This window comes from Corvus moneduloides, chromosome 5 (assembly GCF_009650955.1).
Source record: "Corvus moneduloides isolate bCorMon1 chromosome 5, bCorMon1.pri, whole genome shotgun sequence".
Lineage (NCBI taxonomy): Eukaryota > Metazoa > Chordata > Aves > Passeriformes > Corvidae > Corvus > Corvus moneduloides.
In genome coordinates, this window is record NC_045480.1 from 58,430,598 (window position 1) to 58,457,804 (window position 27,207).

The 27,207-nt window shown below is 36.9% G+C and overlaps 1 protein-coding gene across 1 annotated transcript in view; it reads left to right on the forward strand.

The window, feature by feature from the left end:
- The window catches only part of HHIP (hedgehog interacting protein), a 75,456-nt gene extending 49,718 nt beyond the window's left edge, over positions 1–25,738 (forward strand). Inside the window, exons 6-13 of the mRNA XM_032109191.1 lie at positions 223–396; positions 1,275–1,418; positions 2,310–2,431; positions 4,483–4,606; positions 4,974–5,104; positions 5,699–5,780; positions 15,989–16,137; positions 18,484–25,738. Coding sequence (XP_031965082.1) covers positions 223–396; positions 1,275–1,418; positions 2,310–2,431; positions 4,483–4,606; positions 4,974–5,104; positions 5,699–5,780; positions 15,989–16,137; positions 18,484–18,677 — 1,120 coding nt within the window. The 3' untranslated portion in view covers positions 18,678–25,738. The remainder of the gene's footprint in view (positions 1–222; positions 397–1,274; positions 1,419–2,309; positions 2,432–4,482; positions 4,607–4,973; positions 5,105–5,698; positions 5,781–15,988; positions 16,138–18,483) is intronic.
- Positions 25,739–27,207: the final 1,469 nt, after the last annotated feature.

Here is a 27,207-nt window from a genome sequence, read left to right on the forward strand (position 1 = left end):
GTTTTAATTATAATTACTTCCTACTTATTGTGTATAGGCTGAAAAATAATTGTTTGTGAATGGTAGAAGATTGAAATTTCTCAGAAATAACTGTTAGGCATTTTTCCATCAAGTTACAACATCCACATCTCAAAGTATCATTTGAATGAGTCAAGTGTATTTTTAGAAAGAAGAACAATAATAGTGAAATGTGAGAACTGTGTTCGTATCTTTAACTTCCAGGAAAAATCCACACCAAGTTGACATGAGGACAGCAAGAGTGTTTTTAGAAGTAGCAGAACTACATCGAAAACATCTAGGAGGACAGCTGCTCTTTGGCCCAGATGGTTTCCTATACATTTTTCTTGGAGATGGCATGATCACTCTAGATGACATGGAGGAGATGGATGGCTTAAGGTACAAAAACTACCAGTGGATAGACTGCTATTATTGTGCTTAAAGGCTTCTGTGGCTCAGCAGAATTGCAGGTGATCCTGCAGTTTTTAAGTATTTTTTAAGTATAAGGATATACTTAAAACCCAGGCCAGAGGGCAATTGTAATACTGGGTTTTAAATTAATGTAAAACAACGGGAGACTGAAACAGATTAATGATGAAGAAAGAAAGGAATGAATTTAAACATCACATCTTTTCATGTTTATAAAAAGAGTTTAGGCGCTCTTCTTCTACTTCTTCTTTCCTCCATCACAATCATAAATGGAAGTTAAAACATTTTAGTTTCTCTTGTTTCACATAACAAGAAAATTCTGAATCCTTACAAAAAAGTATCAACATCTCCATTCAAATAATAGAATTTTTTTCTCACTTGCTTTCTATATATTTAGTCTTTGGATTGTACTGTGACTAGAAATCATTGAATTCAAGAGTAGGATCCAAAGTGTGAGCAAAAAGCATTATGTAATTGCAATGTGATAAATAATATCCATAGTTACTCTAGATGACACAGAGTATAAAAGAGTTAGTAGCCTTATATTTGAAGCCATAAATAATTTTGATGTTTGGAAAGTTGTTCTTATAGATCAAGTTGATTCCCAACAACATGGTCAGAGGCGTTTTAGTCTGCACATAACAAGGCAAGGTATTTGCCAAACTGAGACTTGCATAGGCTCTGTTACAAAGAAGTTTGGACTTGCATCCACCACAAAATCAATCTCTACGTGTTTAATCAGTAAAGTGGGTCATTTATTTTGCTGGTTCACTCTAGTATTATATGGATTAAATCTACCAGTAAAATACTTTTAAAAATGCAATTCTTTTACCCTCCAACTCTCTCAGTGATTTTACAGGTTCTGTATTGCGCCTCGACGTCAATACTGACCTGTGCAATGTCCCTTATTCCATCCCACGGAGCAACCCACACTTCAATAGCACAAACCAGCCTCCGGAGATTTTTGCACATGGACTCCACAATCCAGGCCGGTAAGTAAGTTTCAATTAAACTGAAATTACTCTAGAGCAGACACTGTTTTCAACCAGACCTTTTTTTATACACTCAGGCAGCAATATTTCAATAATAAAAGCACTCATGAACTTCTTGAATCTTCCACTCCTCCACCTCCATACATATGTCACTGTTAGAAACAAATGTACATTGGCAAAGGGGAAAGAGAAGAGCATGCACAACTACTACAAGTCAAGACCCAAATGACAGAAACAAAGTACAGCATTTTTAGTTTTAATAAATAATAAAATTACTACCTTTGTGAACCCAAAGAGCTTGAAGCAGAGAGTTGGTAAAGTACAGCTGAGATGGGAATCTTGACTGGGAAAAAAAGGCACATGGAAAACAAATGAGAACATCTGGTGATATCTAAACAATAGCAAGGAGGAGAACAATGCTTTAACTAAACAACACATAATTCAGCAAATTAGGTGGGTGGTAGTACTGAAGTGACATTTAAAGTCATGGTTTGAAAAAAATCAGAAAGTCAAGTTGCTCAGATAAGGAGTTGATTCTTGGACTTTTTAACAGTCCAAAATTCCTACACCATGTAAGTTCATTTAGCTTGGTTAAGGCTCTATTCCTTTCAGGTACTATAGAGCAGACTACATTTTATCACTAGGGAAAAACTGTTTTACTTCACATTACATAGACGTGGTGTAGGAATGGGAAAGTTGAATTATCTCTTGTGTATAAATCTTACCACATTTCTCAGGTATTTTGGCTCAGCATGAAATAGGTCCCTCAAATGAGTAGGTACCACAAAGAAAGAATAATACTTTAAAATGTAATGCTTCATATTGATAATTATATATTATGAACTCACCTTTCTCATGGATTTTCTCTTTTTTTCTCTTGTTGTTTTACAGTTGTGCTGTGGACCGGCACCCAACAGATGTGAACATCAATTTAACTATACTTTGTTCAGATTCAAATGGAAAGAACAGATCTTCAGCAAGAATCTTACAAATAATAAAGGGTAAAGACTATGGTAAGTTCTATCCAGGGTAAAGCTGCTGGCAACAGTCAGTTTCTATGTCTATGGAATAATAAATAGAAAGCAGAAGAGAATACATAAAGGACTGTATAGCCATGATAGGAAACTTACAGCATACATAGGATAAATAACTTATCAGACATAGAAGTGAAAAGTTCAATCTTTTCAAGAGAAAACTTCAATGTAGAAGCAGATAAAAGCTTCAGGACAAAACCAAATTGAAATTACTCAACTTTGTTCTTGTTGGTTTAGAATACCATGTAAGTAAGATTTAACAAATTTGACAGTTGCTAGTCTGTCAAAGATCTCACTGTTGCTGTATATTTTGGCTCATAAAGAGAATATTTTGGAATATCAGGAAATTATGAAAACGTATTCTCAGTCTTTCACAAATAACCTTTTAAGACAGAGAATGGAAACCTCATGTAATGTGCCTCTTATAATGGAAAAAGTGAGATAGACAACAACAGACCACAACCAAACAGGGAAATAACTGAGCTCTGTTTAAATGTTACTAAAAATAAAAAAGTTAGAGAGAGGCACTATGCTACTACTTCATAATAAATGACTAGTTTAGATTAGATTACAAAAAGATAAATATACTCAGGGACTTTAATATATTAAAAGGTTGCATGTTCTCTCTGAATCAGTATGATTGTCAGTCACGATTTCAGTTTGATATTTAACTCTGGTGCTCACCAAGATCGCTTGCTAGTTCAGGCAAGCCAGGTGACCCTTCCTCTGAGCTATCACCTGCCTTGACTGCCGATTTAGCAGCTTGTAAATTCCTGATGGTAACATGTGATAAATGCCAACGGTGTGTAAAGGCAGTGAGAACTGGCCTGTCTCCTGGAATGTAGCATTTCCCTTTCTAATTCACATCCCTAGGTTCTCCCACCTGCACTTCCCTTAAAAGCAAAGCAGCTGTGCTGGCTGGCACAACAGTACACAATAGCATAATGCAATTGTACTACTTCAGTTATTGCATGTATTTTCTGTGTCTGTTTTATAAAAGCCAAACCAAAGAATAATATTTGGTTAACCACTTCTCCAGTGGAATTTTGACTGCATCCTTATTGCAGAGTGTAAACTAAGCAATATTGTGTCTATCCAGAGCAGCTTGCCAATATTAATACTAGGCTGTGGGTCAATGGCTTCAATAAAAAGAGTTCACCATCCTTTTCTCCCCCATAAAATTTCAGCTCTAACTCATGTAGAACAATCTGGGAAATGCATTTATCAAAGACATGCAGATAGCCCTCTGACTAAAAAAAATTCCTATTAAAAATGCTCTATTGCCTATGGCTTTTTTTAAAATTATGCAGCTAGTATGTCAAATGGAGCCTACTTGTACCCTAAGCAGTATTTGACTGCATGAATAGGAACATGTACACTGAAACTTCCTTGAAGAATTATTTGATAGGACTAAACTCTGTGGTTTTGTGAAATAAAAAAGGGGAAAAAAAAAGTGTATAGGAATTGCAACTACTACAGCAGCATAAAATACATTACCATGAGAAGGTACAGCCAGTAATACCAATGTTTTATGGGATGTAACACACATATCATGCTTAAAACTGTGATTTGGAAAGTTTCTCAAACCATTGAAAGGCTTTCAAACCAAGTTCTACTGAAAATCACTGGAATTTCTGCACTGGACTCTACAATGAATGGGGTTATTTTATTCCTGAAGTTCAGGAGATCCATTCCGCAGACTGGATTGACATGTGGAAATTAATAGCAGTAATTACACCGATTTCAATGGAAGTCCAACCTAATCTTTACGTAGTTTTATTCTCCCTGCTTGCACACATGGAAGAAAACAATTATAGCCTCTTCTTTGGAAATCTCTAATGGATTGTTTCACAACCAGACTTTGCTGTAATTTTCTGATTTTTTTTAACATCTCATTTCTAGCAACACATCTTGAATTCTGAGGAATCTTTAAATGGAACTAATATCTTTTCTTGAAGCAGTAACATTTTCATAAATGTGCATCAATATGAAAAAGCATGTGATCTAATGCTATGGTAGTTCCTTTGCAGAGAGTGAGCCCTCACTTCTAGAATTCAAACCATTTAGCAGTGGATCCCTGGTTGGTGGATTTGTGTATCGGGGCTGCCAGTCGGAGAGGCTCTATGGAAGTTATGTGTTTGGAGACCGCAATGGGTAGGTTTTGTACAACTCACTCTTAAACAAAAATGTGTGTAAAGTGTAAGGTGTATTTAGTCACTCAGCTGCCTGTAGAAAGCAACACCCACAGCCTTGTATATTGTGTCACTTTGCCAGTTTAGCAGCGTGGTAATGCAGATTAGATTCTAGATTTGAGAATAAAATAGCACAGCATTCTGATGAATGGTGACATACAGAACATACCTAATCCTTGGAAAAAAGTACAGAAAATCATAAGACAAGGAACTGCACAAATGTATCTATGAAGCTACTTGCAGCAATTGTTTACTTATTTATCTGGACAATGAAAACTCTCTGTTCAAAATGTAATATAACAGTTTGTTTTATGTGTTTTTGAATATAGAAATTTTTTAACGCTGCAACAGAGTCCTGCAACCAAACAGTGGCAAGAGAAACCCCTCTGTCTTGGCAACACTGGCTCATGTAGAGGTTTCTTTTCAGGCCCTGTCTTGGGATTTGGAGAAGATGAATTAGGTAAATACTAAAAGAATTGTTCTTAAATCATAAGGCTTATCAGTAATTCCTGCTGAAGCATTCATAATTATAGTAAATGTTTAAAAAGAAGGCGATCTGTCCTTTGCCATAGCTGTCTACACTGCTCTCAGCTACACCTCAGCAGCCTTGCAGGAAGAACTGAGAAGAGGATGTGTTATTGCAAAGGGCAAAAGTCCTTACTGTGTCTCACATGCTGTGAACTGTGTCACTCACTATGACACAATGTATAAAACATTTGCTTTTCTTCCCAACATTACAGAATTAAGGGGCAAAGATACTGCACGAGCAGACTGACTCCCCTCTTCTCCCTTCCTCACTGATTTAAATTTTTTAACCGATTCTATACTATATGAAAGAAAAAACTCTCACGATAGCATATTTTTCACATTTTAGCATTGGTTTGGGGAAAGTTCTTATATAAATTTTCAAATAGCAAATGATTCTGTCGTATATTTCAGTGTTTCTTCTGAAGTTTTATTAATTTCATTTGGCAAATACAACTAGATCACAAAAGTCATTTATTTGACATCTTAGGAAAGGAGAACTAATTTATTGCACTGGTTTCCCTTGCAGGTGAGATTTACATATTATCAAGCAGTAAAAGTATGACACAGCCTCACAGTGGAAAACTCTACAAGATTGTTGACCCAAAAAGGTGAGCGCTGCATTTCTCTGTAAGATCAGCCTTTCCTTCAGTAGGTTAAAAACCAGAAGGTAACTGCAGTTCTCTTCATGTGGCTGAATTATGCAATACTGCCAATCAATAATAAGGAAAATTCTCAATGCAGGGGGCTCTCTAAAAGCAAATGTTCCAGCAGCAACAAGCAGAATTGATTCACTGTCTCGGAGGAAGGGAATGTCAAAACAACAGAGCAGTGACCAGCACTAACTTCTGGGAATTTTTACACTTAGACATTGTGCTGAAAGCTGCCTAGTTTCCCACCTAGATGTATATTCTTAATTTGTTTTCATAGAGATGTAGACATACTTAATGTGGAACCACATGGACTGGTAAAAGATGCTCCTGGTAGTTCTGAAGCCAAATGATTTGTAAGTACCACAGAAGTTACACAGCATCAATGGAAGGCAGATGCTGGAATTCTCCCCGTGCTGCTGCTTCCTCACCTGCTACTGTGATGGGACGATGCACAACAGGAGCTGGCTCCAAAGACCAGCACTGTGTGGCAATACCTGTTCTGTGTACTGAAAAGCAACTTGGCAGTCCTAGCCAGTGTCAGTTTCACCATAAGTAAGCTCTAAAGAACTCGTTCAGTCTTTCCCAAACATCTCTTCTGTTGTGCAGGAGATACCACCAATGGAGAATAGTAGAGAGGACTCAGTTCTCAGTAGGTGTGAGTTGTCACTCCTTCCTGGTATTCAACATCCTTCCATACCCCTCCCATTACCTGTCTCTCCCTGGGCAGGCTTGGAGCACCAAGGAGGGAAATCCTGTGTCCTTGGACTCTGTGCCAGAAATAAACGAAATTCTTTAATAGTTCTTAAAGAACTGCTTCCAAAGGGCTTATAAATCCCACTCAAGTGATTTATAAGACATGGAATTAATAGGATTGGTCTAATTATTTTGGCTAATTTACCAGTTGTAAAATGAGGATAAATGAAAATTATCAAACCAAAGTTCCTGAAGGCATGATCTTTGCAGAGCAGCTGGAGCTATGAAAATATTAAGGAATCTAGAAGGACTGCAAAAAGCCAGTTCCCAACATGACCCAGGGCCCCAGCAGCAATAAGAGCTGATGACTAGCAGATACTCACTTTAGCTGAGGGAATACCATTTTCTTCACGATGGATATTGCTGCTCTATCAGACCAACTTCTGACATGTAAAAGTAGCACATCCATCCTGAAAAGTATCAGAAATCAATTCCAAATGAAACAGCCAACAGAAATGAAGTTTGCTGTATAGTTACATTGAGCCCATCATACCCTACAAAAGCAGCTGCCTATTTGTTCAGCACCTATTTCAGCATGTTCCTCTATGAGTATCAGATACAGTTAGACCTCCATTTTTGGCTTTGCTGTTAAGAGAGGAATTTATTTTCTTGTCAAATTCTAAACATTTTTACTGGGATAACAAGTGAATACAACAATAAAATCATGACATTGGATGCATGCTGTACTATAAGTTACAGTAGAGTTTCAGTGGTAGGGGAGTTTCAGTGTTTTATAATTGTACTATCCCAAAACTACAGCAAATAATTTGGAAGCAGATGTTACTGCAGGTTAGTGCAGTCTGTCAGTCAAGGTTATTATGTATGTTTTATTTATGCTTTCTGGTATTGAAAACATTTTTTTAGAACAAAACTTGCCATTCTTCCTGGGATTGTTTAGTCTGTTGGTGTATGGTTTTAAGTGAATTTTACACCCTAAATCCACTATTAGTATCTAATTACATGGGGCTGCCTTGTTTGACCTCAGGTTTTTGTTCTTGTTACCTCTTCCAGTAGGGTGGTCTTCAACTGACATACCTGAAAGGCCAGACCTCCCATTGCTGCACTCACGGTTGGCTGTTTTCATGCACGGAAAAGGGTCAAGACTGTGTTTGGTTACTGGTGAAAGTAACCAGAAAACTATAAAATACTTTTGTAAATTGGCACACAGTTGAAATTAAACAGACTGTGGCAAAGGGATATCGTTTTTGGTAACGCTTCTCAGAAGCATGGGATAATTTTCATTCACACAAAGTTTTGAGTTTTGTTGCTTTTCAGTCTCACACCATTGCGGATTTTAAGGGAAAGATAATGAGTGAGTGACTTCCACAAAGAGCATTGCAGCTCTATTTACCATTCCATGCTAAGTTCATACCACCCCTGTAAACAACTTAAAAATTCCATGGCTTTGGCAAATGTTCATGTAAAGTTTTAGTAACAAAATATTGTTATTTACAAGATAACATTCTTTTCCGTGTTAATATTTTGTTGCTTCTCCTCGTGGTGTGCACCATACCAATACAGCAAATACCCACATAAACCCTACCATGCTAAGCTTTCTAGAACACAAAGTAAAGATGCTGCAGGTGGACTATGAGTAGCAGATAAAAATAAAATCATCTAACTATTGGTCTGTCATGTCTTACAAGTTCATTGATTATTAAAAAAACCCTGTGAGAGGTGGCCCCTGGCAGACCTGTTAATTTGCAAAGAGAATCTTCCATACCTGGGGCAGTGTAAAAAACAAAATTATAATTTCTTGCAGTAGCCCCTTGCTGGAAATCAATAATTCCATGCAAATCCATCCTTCTTCTGCAGATGGTCATTTATACACTGCTGCAAACTTACAAAATTATTCTTTTATTTTAAAGAATGAACATTACATGAAGGTGCAGGATTTGATTTCTTTTGATCTTTTTAGAATCATAGAAACATTAAGGTTGGAAAAGACCTCCAAGATCATCAAGTCCAACCTTTGAGAGATCACCACCTTGTCAACTAAACCATAGCACTGAGTGTCATGTCGAGGTGTTTCTTGAACACCTCCAGGGATGGTGACTCCACCACTTCCCTGGACGCTCCATTCCAATGCTTAAAAACCCTTTCAGTGAAAAAATTCTTCCTGGTGTCCGACCAGAACCTCCCCTGGCACAGCTCGAGGTCATGTCCTCTTGACTTGTAGAAAACTACTGCATAGTCAAAGTTGCTCTCAAACATAACCATGACTCCTATTTTTCTTGTATCAAATGTAGCTTAAGACAGAAATCTATTACTTGGATATAGAAAAAAATCAAATTAAGTGAGCAGGTTAAAACATTAGGAGATCAGAAGATGAGAGTAATCCTGAGAATTCTTTGCATTAGTCTTCAGTACTCAGCAATGAGAAAGTCCCATCCTAAAACAATCCTTCATATGTAACAGAAATGAGGTGTTAAACTGAGGTGATATATGACAAATTGATGAACATGATCAACACGGAGGTTCTGAATCCCACAGTCATCAAAGCAGTTTGAAATACAGCATTCCAGGTACCACAGTAAAACTTTTGTTCAGTTCTTCCAAATACTTCATGTCAATAACTAGACTCCCACTGAAAGCACCGAGTGGAATAATCCTTCTCTTTGTAAAAAGGTTGTTATAATGATAAATTGGTGCCTGAGAGCTCATGGACAATGAAGTGATTAAAAAAAGCCCCAAGTATGTGAAGTGCTGCAAAATGTAGATATACTACATATTACCAAAAATCCCATAAAGAGAAGAGTATAGCCAATAACATATTTAGCTTTGAGGATGGAGGAGTTGTGGGAAACATTAAAATTAAAAGCACATAAAACCAACATTGGGCACATTAGTTAAACTGGCAGTTAAGAGAAGTTCTTAAGGTAAAAGTGTGTCTCTGAAAAATATATCTATCGTTTGATGATTATAAAAAAACCCCATTACCGCTACTTTCCAGGGGTTGGAACTAGTGAGAAAATACTGGGAGAAAGACTTAAGTTCTTCTCAACTAAAAGGTGGGGTCAGTCAGATACCCTGAAGGTCAGTGCAAATACTAGCATTTTATAAATTGTTTTTGTGGCCAAAAACCAAAACCTTTTTATTTTCTAGTTTTCTGCTTTCTGTTTCATAACTTTTCTGTTGTGTTTTCTGTTTCTAAAAATACATACTAATATCAATCACAAAAGTATTGATGAATTCAAAAGAAAAAATAACTAAGTAAACAGTGATGCAGAAAATGTATAGAGGTCCAAAGATTCCAGTTAGTTGATAACAGAGAAAACAGGAGACAAACCCATTAGAAAAGAAAAAGTAATCATTTTTCTAGCATGATGAGAGGAGAAAATCAACTGTGAAAATGAATATTTAAATAAGTATGATTGTTGATAGGTCCATGCAGTCTGTAATTTAAACATTATTACTAGACCAAGAAGTAAGAAAATAAACTTTGGATGGTGGGAGAACAGCCATAAAGTGGCTTTGTAAGTCTTCTTTTAGAGTACTTATAATACAATCACTTTAATTTCTAAGGAAATTACAGATAAAAGGAAAGATATTCAGAGAAGAGTCCTCAAAATGACAGACAATGCAAAAGTTTTCCATTTAAAAGATGTTCTGTATCTCTTGTGAAGTTTTAAGTGTGAAGCTTTAAGAGTTTGCCACCATCGATACGGTGACTCCAAAGGGGATGAGTAATTGTTTTGACCAGGATGGCTCCCTGAAAGCAACAGGTGATTTTTATGAATGAGGGCAGAGCCTGAGTACGTGTTCCTGCACACAGAAGAAGATTTCCTCTTCCTCTCCTTGTAACACCTTATAGATCTGGATTTCAATGTGTTTCATATCAACAGCCGGAATAGCTGCTTCCCGTTGGATTGAAACTTGAACTTGATTCAAACCATCTCACTCCTCTTTCATGCCCCTCCAGAGTATATAATTCCACTTACCATCCTTTCCATCATCACCTTCCAGGATTTCCGCTGTCGGACAGCATTTCCAAACAGACTGATTTCAAACACGAAGGGACAATATCTAGGTCATGCCTCATTTTGACGTTGTTCAGGCTCTTTAGAAAACCATCAGTGATTTGATTTTTTAGTATGAGTCAGGAGTGTTTGGTGGTATTACATAAGAAAAGCATTTATGAAAGTGTAGCCCTGTTTGAGACTTTAATTACTATGGAAATGGAAACACACAGTTTTAGAGTAATCTGCATCAAGATACTCAGTTCTGATGGGTTATAGATAAACTCCAAAGCTCCTACTGGAAACTCTCTGTAGAAGGAGCCAATTTTGTTGGTGAATGCCCTCACCAACCCAGGTGGGCCATATGATTTCTTTCTGTTCAGAAAGTTACTATCCCTTAAGTCATTTGAGGGAATGGAAAGCCAGAATTAATGTCTAATTATGTTTCGTTTAGCCAGAGCATGCAAAATTCTTATCTCATTTACCTACCCACATGCAGTTACTATTCCCACAAGAGACACTAAAGAGAAATTAGAGCTTTTTGCAAATACCAGTCTAGAGAGTTTCACTTTACAGAAGTACTTCACAAAAACTCCTTTGTAACCACGATGGAAAAACCTAAGGATTTTTTTCAATCACATCACAGTTCACTGACTGTAAAAGTTTTTGTTTTGGTTTCGTAGTTTTTTTCCCCTTTTCTTAAAGTCTTTCTAGTGTTGGCTATTAAGGAGTTCTCACTTTTTATCGCTTTATAAGGAAAAAATACAGCTCAGTTTATCTTTCGCTTATTTTCTGGAGCCTGCAGGAAGCCTCTGCCATCCTAAAGAAAGTCACACATAATAGAGCAGCTTTAGCCCAGTAAGCCAGTCTTTCCCAATTCATCAGTCAAAGTGCTATGCAAGTGGCCCCCTAAATTGATAAATTCCCACAGTGCCTGTTGACCCAGCTGCCAAGTGCTCATGCAGCAGGTGTTGTTTTCATGACCACCCTGACAGTAATACAAACTGTTTAGCAGTTGCATTGACCTCTTAGCTATTAACATTGATACAGGCTTCACTAGGGACTAGTTTTCAAACATGACAGAATTTCTTAAGACTAGAGGTCATGAACAAGTATACCATATAAGAATAAATTTGATATGCTGCTGAGTTTAAATCTTAAAAGCCGTGAGTTTTTTCCACATTATTCCCATGTAGTAAATCTGGAGACAAGTAACGAGCTTTTGGCATCTCTCCCAGGACTAAAGGTATACTTTTTAATTTTAGAAGCTGTACCTGAAGAGATGCTATATTTATTCTATGACAAGTAGTAAATTTAGGCTATGACAAGGAGTGAAACAAAATTATTTTTTCTTGACATTTTCCCTTATAAAGGAAAAAACCTCAACAACTAATGCACAAGTGTTGGTGATATACTTAAGCATCATTCTCATATCTAATATCATATGTGCAGGTAATTGAAGCATAACATTCCATATATTTTGTATCAGGATTTCTACAGCACTGTCTCTTGTTTGAATCTGAACATCCAGGAATTTTGTCTGGCTTTTTTTTTTTCTCACTTCAGTGGGAAGTAGAGATTTTTGATACTGTGTCAAAAGCCTGGTGGAGGAATTGTTTTCTGTTCAGTACCATTGTTTTACTGCTGAGTTCGGCCCTCCATTTGCATTGATTTATGCACATCTGAGTTACAGATAGCTCATACAGCAACTAAATCACTCTGTGTGTTTAGTGGAGCTGTGAAGAGATGCACTAAAGAAAGCATGAAGTTCTAAGCTATGCCAGGATGAGTCTTAATCTATTAAAGCATGTTGGACTTTTATATGCTTCTAAACTAACAGTAGAGGCTGCTTTCTTCTACTAGCTATGGTAAGGCAGCAAAAATTATTTCACACATTGCACACTCAAGAATTCCCAGCTCACTGCACACGTCAGCAAAGGGATCCAGCGAGGCCCCAGCCCCCAGTACAACTTTTCCTCCATGTTCCATACATTTAGAGTTGTTATACAGTTTCATGAAGGCCTGTTTTAACAAGCAAGATATACTGTACTGTACTGTATATATGAACAGCTCTTTAAGATAACTAGAATTGTGCAGACCATATAAATAGTCATTATCAGCTACATTTTTGGCTGACTTTCTGCGGACCAAATAGTGCTTACTGTAAGAGTAATCAAGCTGTACCCTTTAGAGTTTTATAGATTGAGGGATACAAGGAAAAAAATTCTCTCCAGCCCAGAGTGTGGCTCCATCCATTCCCCTCCATTTTCCATGTCAGGAGACACAGCGAAGCACTGGTTATATAAACAAAGTCATGGTCCTGTCTAAGTGCAGGAGAGATCGAGTCCCAACAGTCAGTTTCAGGACTTACGTTATCTTTGTGGGATTCACTTCAACTTGCGCTGAGCCTGACCATTTCCACCCCTTTCAAGCCCTAAGAATGCAAAGTGTGAGCACTGTGGGGCAGAGGCTTTCTCTCAATGTGTGTTGGTCCCAGAGCAGCACTTGAATCCTGAGAAAGAAGTGTGGCTTTTCCCAGAGCTCAGCTAAGGGAAAACCAGCGATTCTCACACACGAGGATTCCGCTGCAGCTGCATTTGTATTCCTCTTCTCCTAAGGCATCCTGCCAGCCAGAATTTTTTCCATCTTTGTTTCTACTCCACCTCACCATTAATAAATACTCTCCAAGGCTGATGAGTGCAAGTTATTGATTGATGGTAGAATAAAAGGCAAGGTTATATTCACAAGTACCGAGAGCCGTAGAAAACTTTAAATCATAAAAGTGACCAGCCATGCTCAGCTGGATACAAAAAAAGTGTGACTTCTACCTTCCTAATTAAATACAAAAAGACCCATATATTCTAGCACTATCATAGATAAATACTTCACATCTATTAATAAAATAAGTCATTATCTTCCCAAATAAAATACCTCTGTGACTTACAAGGTCATTCTTTGCTAAAGATATGCCACTTGAGCTCTTTTTCAAGAGATGCTCCAGGAGCCTGAGGTTATGCTTCCTGCTAAACACTGTACTGTTCTTGTGGTTGATTAAGAAAAAGAGAAGCCTTCCATTTAAAGTAACTTGAAATAAATGGGGTTTAACAGTGACAGATAAAGAATGTTGTCTCCTATGCAGTTGGGTATACAGAAATAATTTCAAATGTGGGGCTTTTTTCCATACATAGGAATTAGAAGACAGATCTTTTTACTTTAAATCTGAACAAGTCTCCACTGAAAATCATATTATTTTCTAGAACCATTTCCCAAATAGCATTGGGTGTGATATTTGCATATAATTTTTTAAGTGTAGAAACTTTCTAACCAGTTCATATGTAATACACTCATTACTACAGAACTGGAATTCCTTACAGGTCAAAAAAATAATGCATTATATTTAAAAGACAGCTGTGGAAATATGTAAACAGTCAAACTGAAAGGGTTTCAAATATGCTGCACCAAAGGTGTCAAAACATATTTCAAAGCCCTTAAATAATACAGGACCTTCAGTCTGATTCTCAGAAATGCTTTGGAAATCAGGACTTGGTGCTACGCTAAAGAAACATCTACACATTCTTTCTGTCCTTAACATCTTTGGGGAACCAGTTCTCGTGTGTGGATGCTTAAATAATCATGGCAGTAATTAAGACTGAGCAGAGAAAGTGCTATGCTGAAACAAACCAGTGGGCCTGTACTGTATTACTCTGTTTCAAAGAAAAATGCAAGAAACCCTGTAATGGACCATTAACAAAATGCTTGCCTAAATGGGAGGGGGAAATGTAAGCCCAGTCAGCAAGTGAGGGACTTAGGTATGAATGCTTATTTTTTAAAATATTATTTTTTACCCTATCTAATATTACTTTGAATGGCCCCATTGTGCACAGAAATATCTATTTAAAAACCTAGTGGAACATGTGCTTCAGATATCTTTTGATATCTTAGAAGCCACGAGTTCACCTAGTTAATTTTATTTTCTTTAGCTTAATTTTTTTTCCCTTGATGTTTCTTCTGATGTTGAAATGGGAGATAAACAAGAATGCCCAGTTTTTCTCCACTTTTTCTTCTGTCACAGTTTTCTGCACCTCCGTCATACCTGTTCTTTCTCAGGATCCAAAAACTATCCTTTCCTCCACGCAGGAGTATCACTCTAGGAATTTAATATTTGACAGGGTCCTCAGTGCACGAGCTGCTATTGCAGTTATTTGCATATAACTGGGGTGTAATACTGATGTCAGTATATTGAACAATGTTATTTTCTATTCTATTCTATCTCATACAATTTTGTTTTGGTTTGTTTGAATTCTAGCTGGACACTTAGCCAAGGTTTCTCTAAGCTCTCCACAAAACTCATAGAATCTTTTTCCTGCTCATTTCAACCTTAGTATGTATGGCAGTGGTTCAGGTGATTTCCTTGAAAATGTGTTAACTTAATTAATTAATTAACTTAATTTTCCATGATGCTCCTATTCAATTACTTGATCAGATCATTTGGGAGATCCTGACATTCTTTTCCAAACTTGTACCTGTTTGGTTGTACCTGTGCAACCAAACCTACAGCAGAGACAAAACATGGTACCTCTACTGTGAACCTGTTGCTTTTGGATGATCCTATCATCCCAACCAAAACATCCAGTATCAGAAATATTCTAAGTCAGCTGAACTAGAATTTCCTTCATGCATACGTTCCACAGAATCACTAGATGGTGAATGGCTGAGTTTGGAAGGCACCTCTGGAGGGCACCTGGTCCAACCCCCCTGCTCAAGCAGGGATTCCTACAGCCAATTTCTCAGGACCATGTCCAGACAACTTCCAAGTATCTTCAATGATGGAGACTCCACAACTCTCTGTGCAACCTCTGCAAGTGCTTGGTCACTCTCAGAGTGACAAAATCTATCTTAAGGTTCAGATGCTTAAATAGGCATTCAGAATACACAATCCAGATATCATTCCATGAAAATATGGAAATAAAAAGCCAGCAGTGTAAAACTGAATTTGTAGACAGAGGTAGTACTTCAGCCAAATTATTACACGTCATAATGTGTGACATAAAACTTGTTCAGGTAACTCTTCCCCCTTTCTTAGGGAAAATCTAGATCAGCTAGAAGTGCAAAAAGACCATCAGATGCTGCCTGCGATAAGCTGGCAGCTTTATGAACCCTCAGCAAGATGATTTTGGCAGGTTAATGCTTCAAGAATTCTCAAGGACTATTGCTTAGTCTTGTAGAAGATCTCTGAAGGCAGTTATATGAAATAATAGCAACTTGCACTGTATTTTTCTGTACTCTAACATATCATGTCTATGCTTACTGTTTTTTCGGAGGAAAAAAGAAATCTCATGATTTCTCCCACTGATAATACTACAGCAGAGAACCAGGCCTTTAATAAAAAAATCAAAATTTTTCTCCTTGATCCCACCTTTTAACTCTTTGCTTGGTTTGTATGGTTTTATTCAGGCCTTTAGTCCCTGAAGAATGCAAAAGAACAACTCAGCCTGCACAGATACTGACATCTGAATGCTCAAGGCATTGTCGGAATGGGCACTGCACTCCCACAGGAAAATGCTGCTGTAATCAAGGCTGGGAAGGAGAGTTCTGCAGAACTGGTTTGTATTACAGATTCATAGCAACAAGTGAAAAAAGCAGTGACATGTTGTAATTAGTTTTTAATTATTTGCTCAGAGAAATTTTCAGGTATATGTTGACCAATATATTGGCCTTCAGTTCTAAGACAACATTAAAAATACTGATTTCGTGAGTTGTAGGAGAAAAATAAGTCTTTAGATGAGTAGAACTCTGAAACATCTAATGCACTGTGAGCCAGTGCAGAATGCAATTGATAGCATAAATATGACAACAGGATTCTTTTTTTTTTTTCCACCAAGATTTTAAAATGAAAGGAGATGCAGTCAATACATGTCCTGTGTTTGGACAGTCACCTTCCACTTGCAGTATTATTACTGTCAGTGTCAAACAGATTTGTCAGAAAAGGTGGTAAATCAGAACTGCAGGTCTCCATTGCGTATTTTGCACTTCACTAACTTAATGCAGATTTTTTTAGTTTTGGTACATTCTTGCTTTTGATCTTACAAAATGAAATTGCTCCAGTTTGCTAAAGAGAATTCTATGTACAACTTATCATGAAGCAGCTAATAATCAATGCTATTGTGATCCATTATTACAGTGATTTCATCAAATCCTATCATGTAGCCTTCCATTTTAAAAGTCACTTGAAAAAGTGACTGTGATCAAACCAAGATGATAGGTGTGCCTGCAAAGGGATGAGGTGAATGAGCCTGGAGTGCCACAGCTCTGCCATCACTGTCTCAGAGGCTGTGGTTCTGTCTGAGCTGTGTAATTTTGGCCAGTGCAGATACTCCAGAGCTGACCTGGGTACGAAGAGATGTTATGACAAAGATGTTGTTCCTCAGCATCAGCAGAGTCCTCTGACTGGGCATATTTGGTTGGCGAGTTTGACCAGATGCCCACACAAAGAGATAACGTTAGCATAATGGCAGTAGAACTCAATAGCAGGGACTAAGAGAAAACAAAGACCCCATGGATAGTTCAGGTTGGAAGGGCAGGAGGGCCCTGATGAAGCAGGACCATCTATGAAGTCCTTCAGCGTAAATTTCAGCAACCTCCAGGTTTTTAGTGATGAGTAGGAGTGACTTTGGAATGAAATGAGATTAATTAATCGCTAATAATGTATCTTACTGGCAAAGATTCATGAGCTGGCCTTCTATAACCCAGCAATGAAGGCAAGTTAGAGAAATGGATGAGGTAATCTGGCCAAATAGCTCTACTTCAATTGTCCTCACTTGTCAGTCAGAGCCCTCCCACATATAGAGAATGAGGCCCATTCTACAGCCTTTGTCCAAGTGGAACTTAAAGTAAAAAATGCCTCTAACATGAGCATAAATAGGTCTTGAATAACCTGTTTTGTTTAAAAGATCACAGCTTTATGACAGATAATTTGATGGACACAATGAGCAAGAAAGCCACAGAAAATATGTAGACTAAGGATCTTCCTTCTCTGTATCCCACACAACAATTAATAGGGATGTTCTAAGTTGAACCTCAAGCTACTCTTATAGTTTAAACAAGAAAATTTACCTTACAAAGTATGAGCTTCCTTTTTGTGTAATTAAGAAACTCATGGACAAAATCAAGAAACCTGTATTTCTATAGTGTATTATAAATATCCATAAATCCATATTAAAGCTTATTGCAATAGATAACATTAAACAGCATAACACCTACAGAAAAAGAAAGATGTATTATATATGTATTATATTTATCAAGGTGCTGTGACTACCCCAGAAGACAATACTTCCACAACTAAAGTTATTATTAATTTTGCTAACAATGGCTACAGTTTAAAATAGGAGCTCTCTTTGAGAAACTGAAGCAAGCTGATAACCTAGAACTCTATAGATAAACTGGCATCTTCTAAAGAGAGAGAAAACTTTGAAACTTATATAACTGATAAAAATGGTTGAAAAAATACTCTGGCTCTCTTTTCTGTAAAAACAATTCAATTTTGGTCCCAACATTAAGTGATTCGAGAGCCAAAGGAGTGCATCTGGTCAGGTGTAGTCTGCTTTGCTAAGGCAAAGTAGTGCATAACTCTGAGTATACAAAGGAGTTTGCCTGAGATTCTAAATGAAACCGGAATATGGGAATTGAACATTTTCAAAAAGTCTGTTATTTGAGTTTATCAGTCTTTCCTGGGTGACATCCTCTCAGACATACAAAATTACTTCCTCTCTCTAATATTCTAAAATTTTGAAAAATATGCTTTCAACACTCAATATTTCAACCTATGTTGTTTTTAATTTATATGCTTTATCACGGCAAGGTTAGAAAAGCTCTAAATGAATGTGTACTGTATCTTTTTTGGTTTGTGATGTTCTAAACAAATTGGAAAATCGCTGTTTTTTCTCCCACAGCAAAATGTGACCCAGCCTGTCGACATGGAGGTGTCTGTGTAAGGCCCAATAAATGCTTATGTAAAAAAGGCTATCTCGGCCCCCAGTGTGAACAAGTGGATAGAAACATCCGAAGAGTGACAAGGGCAGGTATTCTTGATCAGATCCTAGACATGACATCCTATTTGCTGGATCTAACCAGCTACATTGTATAGTTTCTGGGACTATTTGGAAACTCCACTTTCAACGGGCATTTGTTTTGAATCCTGTCATTTTTGAAAGACTGTTATCCTGCAACAAACACCGGTGATTTGATTTACTTTATTAATTTAAGTGTAATTTCCGCAAATGTGCAGAAAATCCCTCGTATGTGTGTAAATATTCCTGCGCGTCTCCGCAGACGTCCCGGTATCCAATATGTGCACACATACACACGCAGCCGCTATCACGGCTTTGCAGAGAGTGGAATCTTTTTTAATATTTATTTCTTCATGAGAAATAGTTTACGAAGCAATTCCACTGTAAAACACATTTTCGTCAAAGGACTTTCCTGATGTCTTAATGGCTTCTTTGACATCCCAGAAATCTCATTCCTGCACCTATCTGATTATAGCAGTGAGAAAGCAGTTTCCAAACACTGCTGTATAAACTGCTGGACTTAATAAAATCCAGTTGTAACAGTTTCTAAGGTAAACTGAACTCCATCATGAGACAATATTTCAGAACTGCTTAATGCATTCCTATCTAGGCAATTCATTGTAAGACTGTAACCTTCACTTTCATCAATGTAACTCTATTACAGAATGTTATTTCTTTATCTAGCATAGATGCAAAAATCTGGTTATTGCAGCTTAATATCAAGATTGTTTCAAGTGTTTAATAATTAAATTATATTCGCATATTTCAAAACCAGTCATCCTAGAAGGTCTGCTTTTTATCATATATTTTATTTAACGATGGGCACTGGGTTCATGTTGCATATTTATATTATTTTATTTTATTTTTATAATGTAGACATCACCTAGATGAGACAGCTTTACCATGTCCTGTAAAATACTAAAGTTACATTTTCACCAACTCAATTGGAAAGACGGGGAAAGAGAGAGCAAACACACACACACACTTTAATGTGTTGTGGATCTAATCTAGAAATGTACCCTTGTGTCAACTTGTATTCATTTATGCTGGATGAGGAAAAAAGCAAACATCCACCAACCATAATAAAATTCCAGCATGTGTTAGAAGTGTCCATAAAGTGATTTTCACTGTAGCAGGACAGTGTAAGAGGTTATACACGGGCAGGCTCTGCTGATGCCACACTGAACGGAATGTCCCGGGGCGAGAGCACACACGAGCACGTGCTGACTGTGTGTGGTGTCACTTGTACAACACCTACAGCAGTTCTTGCCAAATGCAGTTCTAAATGTTCCTTGGAGAGCTAACAGAAAGCTGAGTCTTTGTAAATGCATCAATAAATGTGGTGTACATGCTGTAGTCAGGTTTTCTAAGGAATTAATTAATTAGATGTAGGTGCAGAACTGGTGCCCTCTTATCTTCAGCTCTACTGGCAGTTTCTTTGTTCACTACTTACCAACTATCAGGTTTCCTTTGCACTACCTGCAAACTACCTACTGCAGCTTTTATAAAATCTTGCCTGAGAAAAGAAAGCAGAGCAGCCACAGTGTGCACATCCTGTGGTCCTTAGAAGCAGCTGCTCATGCATCAACAATTGACAACACTTTAGCCAAGCAGATCTAAAAGTCTTTTTCGCCATGTAAAATCCAGTAATAAAATCATCTCTCCAGGGCAGCAACATACAGTGAATTTTCTCTGATAGAAATTCGTCAGTCTTCATTTACTGAGTATTCAATTTGAAATTACAGCATAACCAATACTTGCATTTCTGTGTCTCACACATTCCAGCTCTGAGGAACAGATGATTACATTTGCCTTCCATATATGTTTGCCTGGGTTTCGAGTGACCTCATGCCAAATGGAAATTGGTTGAGAAATCTTGGTTAAGTGCTCAGAGAACAATGGTCTGCATTAAAAAGTGCATGCACAATTTTGCACAATGTAGATTCAACTGACAGTCCATTGAGAGACATCTTGGGATTAAATGAGCATGAAGACCAAATTGCCCTCTCACCCCAGAAAAGGGTGGTCCCTTATAGTCACACGAACACTTCATTGGCTAAGCAGTGTGACCAATCTTAAAATGAACCCTGTGGTAGCATCTGTAGGTTAATAGCAGCTCTTTGTCTCCGCTGCTTTCTGCCTTTAGTCTTTTCCCTGAATTCCATCACAAAAAGTTTTACAATTAAAAAATGTCCTGACAACCATTTTTGTAAATTGACCTTAGCATCTAATCTTTCCTTATTCAACGTGGGTGACAAAAATGTGAACTTCTCATGAATGAGCCAGCTGTCTAAATCTGTCACATAGCACGGTTTTATTACACTCTTCATAATCAGCAAAGCAAGAAAGTCGCTGAAGTATTTTAGCAACGTTTAAATATCTGACAGAGATAACATCTTTAACACTTTCTTAGATTAAATATATTTAAAAATAAACCCAACTTTAACTCCACTGTGACATGTTATTTTCAAAAACCAGCTGGGGAGATGTGATAGTTCTTTTCTCACTGCTTAGTTCCTTAAGAAATGCCACAGATGGCACCTACATTGAAGATTCACAATAATATGTATGCCATAGTCATGCAGAGGACAGAAAACAATGATCTTAGAGTTCTGATCTTAATAATAAAGACAGTTAATTTAATAGGGAAATCCGAAAATAAAACTCCAGTAAGAGCTAAGAATTAAATCCAGGCCTCATTCAAATCAATAGCAAAAACTCACATCAACTGTGCTGCACCCAGAAAATCACCTTCCAAATTTAAGCAAAATTCTAGTTTGTTTACTTTTAAAAAAATTTCTGCTCTGAGTCATTCCATAAAAACTTCAAAACTAAGATATAATCTAAGTGAAGGTTAGAGGGAGAGGGGAGATAGCTTGTGAAACTGTTTTGATTCATTTTTAAACTATCTTTTATATTGTGTGAAAGCAGGCATCTGCATTAAGCCCACATGTACATAGGAAGTCCCAGTGGAAAAGAAGTATTCTCATAAAAAAAAAAAGACACAAAAAATCCTAGCTGCTTATTTATCAAAAGAAATTATTCTATTAAAAAGAGTGAGCAAACCCCAGGCCTAGCCACCCAAGATGCTGATATAAAAAGGGCAACTGCAGTAATTGCCCTGAGAATTGGCATAAAAAAAAAAAAAAAAAAAAAAAAGGGTCTGTAGAAAGCCTGTTGCCAGTTAGGTCATTCTGCAGCCATTCTCACACAACCTCCGAGAGTGTCCCAGAATAAAACTGAGCTTATAAATGAAACTAGATAAATGAGGCAATTAGATAAGGGCCTCCAGAAGGGATTTTATGTATGTGTTCACGTTGTCTCTGTCTCTGTGTCTCTCCCTCCTAATCTTTTATTCCATTCATTTCTTCCTTTATTCAAGATACTGCCTCTCTGTTCCCCACACATTGTACATTTCAAGCATTCTTTCAGCCTTTCTGCTGCTAAAGGAGAACAAACGTACCTGTTGCAAGAAACATGACTCTCCCTGATGCCTGCTAGTTTTAAAACCCTGCTTTATTATTTTGGGACAGAAAACTCATCTTTCTCTTTTTGTATGCCACTGATCAGAAAAAGGCATATTACTGGAGTATAAGGAACAACATCTTTACTCCATAGATAAGCAGGGAGACAAAAAGATGTTATGCAAAATCGGCTCCAAATCGTTTCACTCCATTTCAGAAAAACAGTAAACTCATTTTTCTACTGTGCCCAATAAGAAATACTAACTCAAAGCCTCCCCCTCTGGGAATAAATTTCTTTTGTTAACACTCAGGGACACAGATCCAAACCCTTTTTACCTTTAAATCCTCACACGTTGTTCTATTTCATGCAAAAGAAGTGTAAGTTAGGTATAAATAAGAGTATAAATTCTGTATCACTGACATGACACCTCTGTTTATCTCCTTCTTTCATTCACTTGTCCACATTTGGTTTTGCAGCTCCTTCCTTTCTAGACCCACAGTAAACATCAACAATTCCTGGTTGCTGCAGGTGCTTTTTATTTTTGAAACTGCCTCACAGATGTGCGCATCAAAAAAGCTTCCCAGCTGGCTGAGGCCTTTATCTTTTGGTCATTCCACAGAATTTTGTTGTTTTATAGTGACTTCTAGCACTGTGTCTTAGCTGGGCATTTACAGTTCAGGAGTACCAGCCTCACACAGCTCAGGCACAGACAGACTGAAGCTGAAGGAAGGCAGAAATCACTTCAGTCACTGTGTTTATCAGAAAGTTATCCATTGCAAGCCAGGGATCAGATGGCTTAACTGAAAAGCAGAATGATATTCCTGACATGATGAAATGTAGCTTTTCTATACACATTTTCTCTAATTTGGGTTGAGAAACAAGTACCTTTTCCTATAAAATTATGCAAAATGGAGATGCTGAAAATATGAACAAGTAATTTCACAGGTGCAAAGTCGTACTACAGTGAAAATGAGTGTTCATACATGTAATTCTAATTGCATTCATGAAATAGGCATTTATAAGATTAGTTCTATATGGAAAAAGCAAGTCCAACGGCACCCTGTTCTGCTAATTTTTCCTTAATTGTGTATATTCTTTAAAAGAAATTCATGCATTTTAATTTACTATCCTTTAGAGTATCTGTGTATCAGTTTAATTAGGAATTATACCATTTTGATCTTCTATCCAACTTAAAAGCTGTCCTTCATCTTAGAAAAAAAAAACAGAAAAAAGCTAAGTGGTAAATAAAAACTAATTATTTCCATTTTGCAATATTAAAAATTCACTAATATTTTGTCAATTAAAAAAGAAAAAGTAACATTCTCATAAAAAATGCAGCCAACCCTTTAAATTAATTCCAACTCAAATTTGCAGAAAATTTGTACCAAATAATCTGGATTCTGGCTACAAAAAAAGTGATTAATATATATTTCCCTAAGTAGTTTCAGGACAAAATGTTTTGGAAATACTGAAAAAAATTTAAGACTGTTTTGCTGAAAAGATTTTTCTTTTCAACCACAGAGAAATTCAGTGAAATAAGGCACGTACTTTTTGGGGATATAGGTGTGAAACAGCAGCAGCCACCTGAAAGCTTAGTACAGGATTACTTTAATCTTTGAGGCCCTGACTCCAAGTCTATTGATGTCAATTGATAATCTCCTATTGACTTCATTAGCTACAGGATTAAGTCCTTAAAAGATATCCACTTAGCTGGCAGAAGATCTTAACTTCAGACATCAGTGCACACATGACCTCTCCGTGTCTGCATCTGCAGTCATTAGGCCAATGTTTTGTGGAATAAGACTGCAGATCCAGCCCTGCAGAAAGCCCTACAGAGCATATCCACTCCTCCTGGCTTTCCTTATAGGTATTGCCAGCATTTACACAAAATCTGCCTGACTTCTTGATACTTCTTCAAATGTGTCCAGCAATCAGCTGATGTGAAAGCCGAGTGACTCACCTGCTTCCCTGAGCTCTCAGTACTGAAAAGGTATAGTTTAGTGATCATTCCATGCTACAGACATTCACAAACATTTAGTATTCTGGGTTATATGCAAATAATGTGTGTCTTTACCTACTGTTTACAGCACACAGACAGGCTTCCATAAACAAAATTGTCAGGCATTATTGTACAGACAGCAAGCTGCATTACTGGAGAAGAGTTTTATTTCTACCGATAAAAACCAACTTTCCATGTGCTATACATTACCAAGAGGGTCCAGTGTATCATATCTTAAAGTTCCTTTTATGGTTTATAAGATTTTCCTATTTATTTTCCTTTTGCAATGAAATAAAAAAGTAAAAAATATTTTAAATGAAAAACTACTTTAATTCCCAGGAAATTTCAGGAAGGGAGCATCAGCTAAAGCATGTGAATATACACAATGGTGTGCTCCCAGTATTCTTGGAAAGAAGGCAGAGAGAGTTGGCTGGTTTGGAGACAGGGTTTTTTTTATGTAGGATACATTTTCCAGTAGGACAAAAGGGTGTTTTGCATCACAAGGCAGTAACAAACAACCCCATTTTCTGAATGTTCCTAGGAGGAGCTGCTAAAAAGAAAATGTTCTAGGCAGTCAAAATGGGTGTGCAGACTGAACTTAATTCATACCAAGATATGCTGAGAGCAGAAACCATCTGGTATTAAGACACCAGATGTAGCTTGTAGTGGTCTCCATTAGTACCCGAAGCAGTAACCCTACCCTGTGAATTTTCCAGAAATGCTATTAGCTGACCCCCAAAAAATATACTGCAGAATTAAATCTTCAATTCCCCTTTGAGAACAATTAGATTGTAATGGGAGCCAAGCAGCAAAGGAAATAACAAACTTCTGTCACTTGAGAACATTACTGTTGTGACATTCCCCTGTTCAGCAAGTTTTATTTCATAGTAGCTGTCAGGTACTGTATGTACATTTGAAATGTGGGAAAATAGCTTAGAAAATATCACTCAGACTAGGCTTAAGTATCTTCTAGAAACTGAATTATACTAGTAAGCATATACAGGCACCAATCTAGCTGGGAGCACACAAGTAATTTTAAGCATATGAGCCACACTGAAGTCATGTGCTTAACATTATTAATATAATTAAGTGCTTTCTTGCTTCGAGACCTTACAAGTCTTTGCAAGTCTACCTACATAGACTCCATATGCTATATGTGCATTTCGTTTTAGGGAGACAGCAGGACTGAAGTTCACAACAAGAGAATTCAGTCGCTGTCTGTCACAAATTCTATATAACCTGAAATAATTGTGTCTTTGTGCCTCCACTCTCCATCCAAAAATTACTGAAATCAATCTTTGTAAAGCGCTTTGAGCTCTTCAAATGAAAAGTGCTATAAAAACTACAAATTATTATTATATTATTGAACACCATGTATGTATACACACTATTATGTAATATATAATATATGTATAATGCATATAAATTCTAACAAATGTATTTGTGTAATATCTGAGAAATGGAACAGTTGTATCTGGAAGTGATAAATACATAGAGTTGGATTTATTGTTAATCTGTGGATTTAATGATTTTTTTTAGACAAAAGGATGTTTAAGTGTATAATTGCTTTTCTTAATTTAATATATTTATGTAAATGCATGCCTGAAGTTCTGATTAGATAGTTATTCTGTGTCCCTTAAGCTAATAAAATATATTAAACTTTATCTTACTATATAAGGTACACCTGCTGCTTTAAATTTTTTTTGTTTTAATATTTTTTATGACTAAATGCATAATTTAAAGTTCATGAAATTTTAATTTTAATCGGCTCTTTGATCTTTGCAGTAAAAGCAAAACGCCAGCATTTTATATATTCTTTGAAATGTACCCTAGTTTTATTTATATAAATTCTAAGATGCTTTCATAAAATGTGACTGAACACTGCTATTATTTTTGGAATGGGAAGTTTGGAAGGGGGTTTCCTGGACAGAAAATTAAGACATCCATATTGAAAAGATACCTGTTGCATTGCAAGCAGTATGTGTATGGACATGCAGCTGGACCAAGGGGATTTTACGCACAGGCTTTGGAAGTACAGATATCTTGGAGAATTAGTTCAGCAACAGTGGGAGAAACACTGGGGTCATTTATTTGTTTTGTTTATGTCCTATCTTCAGAGAAGCACATCATCGAATCAACATAAGTTAAATTCAGAGGTACCATTTCCAGTGATTTAAATGAGGGCCATAAAAACTGGATGCAGTGCAGAATTCTTTCCTTTTCTCCCCATCCTAAGACACAGGTTCTGTTCCATTGAACTCAACACCTGAGCATACACATGGGAGCAGGGCCAGCTCCATAGATCAACCCACTGTGTTTTATGATACAAAAGAACAATTAATCACTGAAGAACAATTAATCACTGAAATGCAAACTACACTTGCATCTGGGACAGCAAAAACCAGTTGGGACAGGGAGTACTAAAGAGCCAAGGGCTTCTTCACACACTAAGTTTACTTTGGTGGTTTGAAATGCTGTTGAATTAGTCTTACACATTTAACTTACCCAAAGCCTTTAGCCTGTCCTGTGTTTATTTCTTAAACCAAAGAATGAAGCATTACCAACTCTATGATATTGATGCTATCTCTACATTTCAGATCGAAGCCAAAATAATCTTGAAATTTTCACGAAATTGTTTTTCCATTTTTCAGTTAGCTATACCATTAATGATATGGGCTGGTGGCCAGCCAGAGAGCTAAGATCCAAGGAAAATTTGAACTTCACCCAAATTTGAGGATATTTGGAAATTCTATTTTACTTCAGCTTTTCAATGAATAAATATAGCAGTTGCAGCAATGTTCTTTTAAATGCATTTTCCTGAAAATTTTCTTCATTTGAAGAAGCACTCAGAACAAGAAAACAGCTGAAAGATGGCAAATAAATAATAAAGAAATCCATGAGGATTGTTTTGATTTTTTAGTGGGATCTATGTATTCATGAAGAGAGTAAAAAGAATTCTGTGAGTTTTGTACATAATTACAATAAATACAGTGCAGTGTGTAGTTCTGGTGACATCATGAGTCACTGAGTTTGTTCTTGTAATTTATTAAGACATTATGAAAACCCACTGACATATTTATAAGCCTTGGAATTAACAGCTACCTTTCATTCCTTTTACAACACATAAGACATGAATTTTACTT